This window comes from Bos taurus, chromosome 9, assembly GCF_002263795.3.
Source record: "Bos taurus isolate L1 Dominette 01449 registration number 42190680 breed Hereford chromosome 9, ARS-UCD2.0, whole genome shotgun sequence".
In the NCBI taxonomy this organism is placed as follows: Eukaryota; Metazoa; Chordata; class Mammalia; order Artiodactyla; family Bovidae; genus Bos; species Bos taurus.
The window spans coordinates 17087460-17092656 of NC_037336.1; the positions used below are offsets into that span (position 1 = coordinate 17087460).

The 5197-nt window shown below is 47.0% G+C and overlaps 1 protein-coding gene across 1 annotated transcript; it reads right to left on the reverse strand.

Moving 5' to 3' along the window:
- Positions 1 to 295: 295 nt before the first annotated feature.
- HTR1B (5-hydroxytryptamine receptor 1B) lies at positions 296 to 4471 on the reverse strand. The gene has a single exon (XM_024996920.2). It carries the CDS (start codon positions 4467 to 4469, stop codon positions 3258 to 3260), a length of 1212 nt encoding a protein of 403 aa, XP_024852688.1. The 5' UTR covers positions 4470 to 4471; the 3' UTR covers positions 296 to 3257.
- Between the last annotated feature and the right edge of the window lie 726 nt (positions 4472 to 5197).

The window sequence follows — 5197 nt, forward strand, 5'->3', positions numbered from 1 at the left end:
CATGTACTGCCTTGGAATCTCATTCTCTAGCCTGAAGTCTAAACATTCCTTCTAAGAATGCTGATTTGGAAAATTCCTGGGATCACAGAATTGACTAAACTCTTTGCAGACTGTGTCTAATTCCTTTTAAATTCTTCCTACAGGTATACACTAAATCCCACATATTGTGGCCATACTTGCCAGTCCACCACAGTATCATTAGTCATCAATTAGTCTCTCTTGAAGGCTCAAGCTCCTAAATGCAACCCAGAATCCAATGAAGCAATCTTTCCATAATTATAGAATTACTCCCCAATGCATTGTAGAACACAAAAGGACTTTTATTTCATTATTTTCCTAAATTTCATTTTCAATTACACATTTTTGAAAGGTGGAAACGGCAATTTGCAGTCACAGTAACTCCATCAAATGCACATAATCTGAGCTTTTGCTGCTTGAGTAAATTATAGTCCACTCAGTGTTTCCTATATTGTTCTGTAGGAAATTTCTTGAAGTCAATAACCATTCATTCATAGGTACAGTGTCCATTTTTTAAAAGGAAACTCTAAAATTCCTAGAAACACAAGACAATATTGGCATTTAGGGATGAGTATACATTCATATATTTTTGTGAAAATTTGTGCAATTCAACAATATGGAAAATGTTATTTGCTACCACAGCCAATGAAAATATATTTTCATTTCTATGTAAGTTAAATATTTCCATCTCCCATATAAGGTTCTGCAAAAAGTCGTATGTTTAGTTTATGAAACAATCTATGCTATAGGCAGCAGTAACTGAAAAGAAGCTTAACAGTCTTAACTACATACCCCTGGGATGAATAATACACTTTGCATAACCATGTGCAATGCTGGATGAGGAGTCTAGATTTCTTATAACTACAAGGGTTTGCAAGCTTCTACTTCATACAGTATGCCCCCAATCCAGTTGATTCAGCAAAGGAGTCAAGCAAAAATTTAGGTAGGTCATCTATAAATGGAAAACAACCCGTTTGACTAAATTGACCACATTTTGTTAATATGAGGACAAAATCATTGCAGATGCCCTATAAAGAAATCATTTGTAAGTGGCTATTGGTTTCAATTAATTTTGCTCTCTCAGGCTCCTAGAAGTTGGCTTAATTGCTTCTTAGGCCCAAGAAAATGCCTAACCAAAAGACCAACAGTACATAAAAATAAATTATGTGCTCTATGCACAGTCCTCTCTCGGTAGTAAGCTAGATCTCTCCATAGGAGAAATGTCACACAAAACAAACAAGAGACGTTGGGGATACAGCAAAAATATACGATTATCTAATGCCTACAATTTTCTCTTATTCCAGTGACAGGTGTCAGTGTTGATCAAAATTTTCTTTTGTACTTAGTTTACATGTAAACCTTTGAATAGGATATTTTCAAGAGTCTTTATGCCAGAGTAAAGGTCTGCACAGCAGGGAAGCAGTGTACTTCAGCTCAATACATCTATTGTCTGACAGTCTGGACTGGGAAGCTTCAAGCAGGGAGTGAATCCATTTTACAAAGACAACTTGCTTCTGCAGACAAAAGGTATCAACTGCAGAAAGCTCTCTAAAGAACAAAGTGTGAATCTTCTTTGGCATAATGAATGTTCCACAGAGACGTTCATTTTCCATGCAGGTAGTCCTTTGGGGCTACTCCATTTATTTAGAGCATGCATTTTTCATCTTTTAGTGTGTAACTTGCCCTGTACTAGGGAGTCCTCAGAGTGAATTTGAGATAACAACTAAGTATTTTTGAAATTTGAAACAGAGATAAATTTAAAGCACTATTGATATTATATCCATAGAAGTATCAGGTCAATGACAAATTTCCAAGATTCAAAAGCTTGTTAGTTTCTGGGTTCCCGGGAAGTCTGAGGGTTGGTTCCATGAGTCACAAGGAACCAGGTTCAATTTTAGCTTCTCTAAGCTTTTTGAAAACCCTTACTTGTCTTTCTAATAATTTTGTTCCTACTCAGACTTCAATAGCAAGGGAAAAGAAACAGGTTTTTATCTTTAACATAGGTTTTAGGAGTTTTACTATTTTGAAGACTTTTGGAGAAAGGAGCTAGTTCTCTTGGTTACTTTTCATGTTAGCACACAAAGGAATTACAGATGGGAAGGAGAGTGCAAATGACTAGCAGAAAAAAGTCTCATGCATTTAAGATTTTTTTACAAGTCAAAATATACATCCTCCTGTTGCCACCCATTCCTTAATTGTATAAGAACTATTCCTATCTCATCTCACTCAATTCCATGGCTCACTCGATTGGGATTAAAAATACTTACCTTGCAAATTATATCATACTCATCAGTTTCATCAGTGGCATTAATAAGAAATATAGCAGCAGCTTGCGCTGAGTCACCCATTATATCCCCCATTTCTGGGGATTTAAATGTGTAAAATGACAAGTACATGAAATTAGGAGGAAAAAGAAAGCAATCTGAAGACTTTGGCACTAGCACACATAACATTTTGTCTGAGTTGTTCGTGTGGTTTGACAATCACTACATACAAATTAAAAAATTATAAATCTGCAGAAAACAAACAATCCATAGGTGTTGGTTTTCCATTTAATACTCCCCATCTCCCATTTTCACCCACCCATCCCATATAGTTTCATTTATAATAAAAATAGAGATCTTAACATCAGAATTTTGCTGTTAACTCTTCAAGGTTTCTCTGTGCTATCCAAGTCACACCGGAATCCGCAAGTTTCTCCAACCAAGTTTAAATAAACAAAAACTGAATGAAGATTGTGGGATGCCAAAGTAACTGTTAAAGGAAGCTGTAACACAGAGTTCTCCCCAAAAGACAGGGTGTTGGTGTCTAGTTCAAGTACTGTCAGGCTGTATGTAGCTCTGTCTCAGACAGGCTCCAGACAAGAACTACAAGTACCTCTAATTCTAGAGGGCCTCATCCATGGTATCAAAGCAGTGCAGGGCTCCCTTTTCCATTGTTGGTTTTCTAAAAGTTGCAGCCCCCTTGCAATGTGCTGCTGAAGGGTCAGTGCTGAAACGGGTTTGCAGGGAGGAAGTGAGCCTTTTCCTCAGCCAGGCAGCTCTGTCCTTAGTTTGAACAATTCTCCTTTAGAGCTCTCTTAGGGCTGTCCTGGTTTTCTCAGGATCCACAGGCCTTGCTCAAAAGAGACAGCCTCGTTCAGACCCAGTAACAGTGAAAGAAGAGTCGACCTACCTGTGGAACCAGACACAGCATGGTCCCCTGAAGGGCGCTTAGGCGACCCCATTGTAATTAACAAGTCAGTTCGTGCACTTGAAGCCTATCAGTTTATGGAAAGCTTGTTTGAAGTCCTCGTTGGACATGGTGTAGATGATAGGGTTGATGAGGGAGTTGAGATAGCCCAGCCACGTGAAGAAATCAAAAATGGCCTGGTGGAACCAGCAGGATGTGCAGATCGGGATGGCCAGGGAGATGATGAAGAAGGGCAGCCAACACACGATGAACGCGCCCAAAATGATCCCCAGGGTCTTGGTGGCTTTGCGCTCCCTAGCGGCCATGAGTTTCTTCTTCTCCAGCAGGGCGTCGGAGACGCGCACTTTGACTTGGTTCACGTACACAGGAGACCCGGATTCGCTGGGTACCTCCGGAGCCCGCGAGTTAATCGAGGTGACCGAAGACGTGGACCCGGGGGAGTCGGTAATCAGCTGGGCTCGGGTCAGACGCTTGCCGGTTCTGTTGGGCGTCTGTTTCAAAATCCGGGAGCGGGCTTCCACGTAGATGCGGCCATAGAGGGCGATGAGGAGCAGGGTGGGGAAGTAGAAAGCGCCCACCGTGGAGTAGACGGTGTACAGGACGTGGTCGGTGTTCACCACGCAGTTAGACATCGCCTCAGCTTTGGCCTGCCGCCAGAAAAAGGGCGGCAGGGAGATGCAGATGGAGAAGACCCACACCAGCGCGATCATGACCGCGGCCCTCTTAGGAGTCCTTTTCGCCGAGTACTCCACGGCATCCGTGATGGCCCAGTAGCGGTCCAGGGCAATGACACAGAGGTGCAGGATGGAGGCTGTGCAACAGGTGATGTCCGACGACAGCCATAAGTCACAGACCACCTGGCCCAGCGTCCAGCGGCCCGTGACCGTGTACATGGTGCTGATGGGCATCACCAGGATGGACACGAGCAGGTCGGTGACCGCCAAGGAGGCGATCAGGTAGTTGGCCGGGGTATGCAGCTTCCGCGTCCGGTACACAGTGGCAATCACAAAGGCGTTGGAGAGCGTGGTGGCCAAGGTGAAGAGCGCCAGCAGCAGGACCACGACTACTTTCCAGGGCAGGGCGATGAAGTCCTGGTAAATGTACTCCTCGGCGGCGCTGCAGTTGTGGGAGGGACCAGCCGAAAGGTTGGCTTGAGAAAGCCCAGTCTGGGAACTCGCGGACGGTGGCTGGGGACACTGAGCGGCCACTGCCTCCATGTCTCTCCTCGCCCGTGGCCCCGGAGCGCAGCTCTGGGGCATGGAGCGCACGAAGATGAGGATGAGAGGACCGCGGAGGAGACTGCAGTCTCGTCCACCCCGGGAGATTGTCCTTTCCGTGGAGGGTTCCTTAATTACGCCTCCACCCAGGTTCTCAGATCAAGCGAGAGGTCGAGGGCGAGGTTGGCTGGCTGGCCCATTCCCCGCACCTCCAGTGCGCGCAGCGCTGCCGCCGCGTCTCCGGCCGCTCCCGGCTAAGCCCCGTCTCAGCCTCGGGCTGCCAAGGACTGGTCCAAAGAGCCACACTCCCCTCCGGCTCCCACCCGGGCGTCTAGAAAGTGGAAAGCTTGGTTTGGTTTGGGGAGGGAACATTGGCAAGGTGGGATCTCTTACCCCAACTGTTCGGGGCTGAGCGTCTCCTAACCCGGGCGCTCCAGATTCTGCAGACTCGACCCGCAGGAGTTTGCTGGCTGTCGAGACCAGAGCTTGCAGGCCAGCGAGGAGTCCGGGTCTTGCATTCCCGCCCTCCTCCCCAGGCTGGGGCAGTTTCCTGCGGCGGCCGCAGCTGCCCGAGCTGGGTGGAGTGAAATCTGGGCACCGCGCGGAGCCGCGCCTCGCGCCGGAGCTCTGCCCTCCCTTCTTTTTTCACGCGCTGGCCGCTCCTGCGAGCTGCCCCGCGGAGACGGGGTGTCGCCAGAGGAGGGACTCGGGGGCTCGGGCTGTGGCTGCTCGAACCGCGCGACTGGCGCGCCACCTCGGTCCCCCGGGCA

Coding starts and splice junctions, on each gene's coding strand:
- HTR1B (XM_024996920.2), bottom strand. CDS start 4,469: ATGCCCCAGAGCTGCGCTCCGGGGCCACGGGCGAGGAGAGACATGGAG.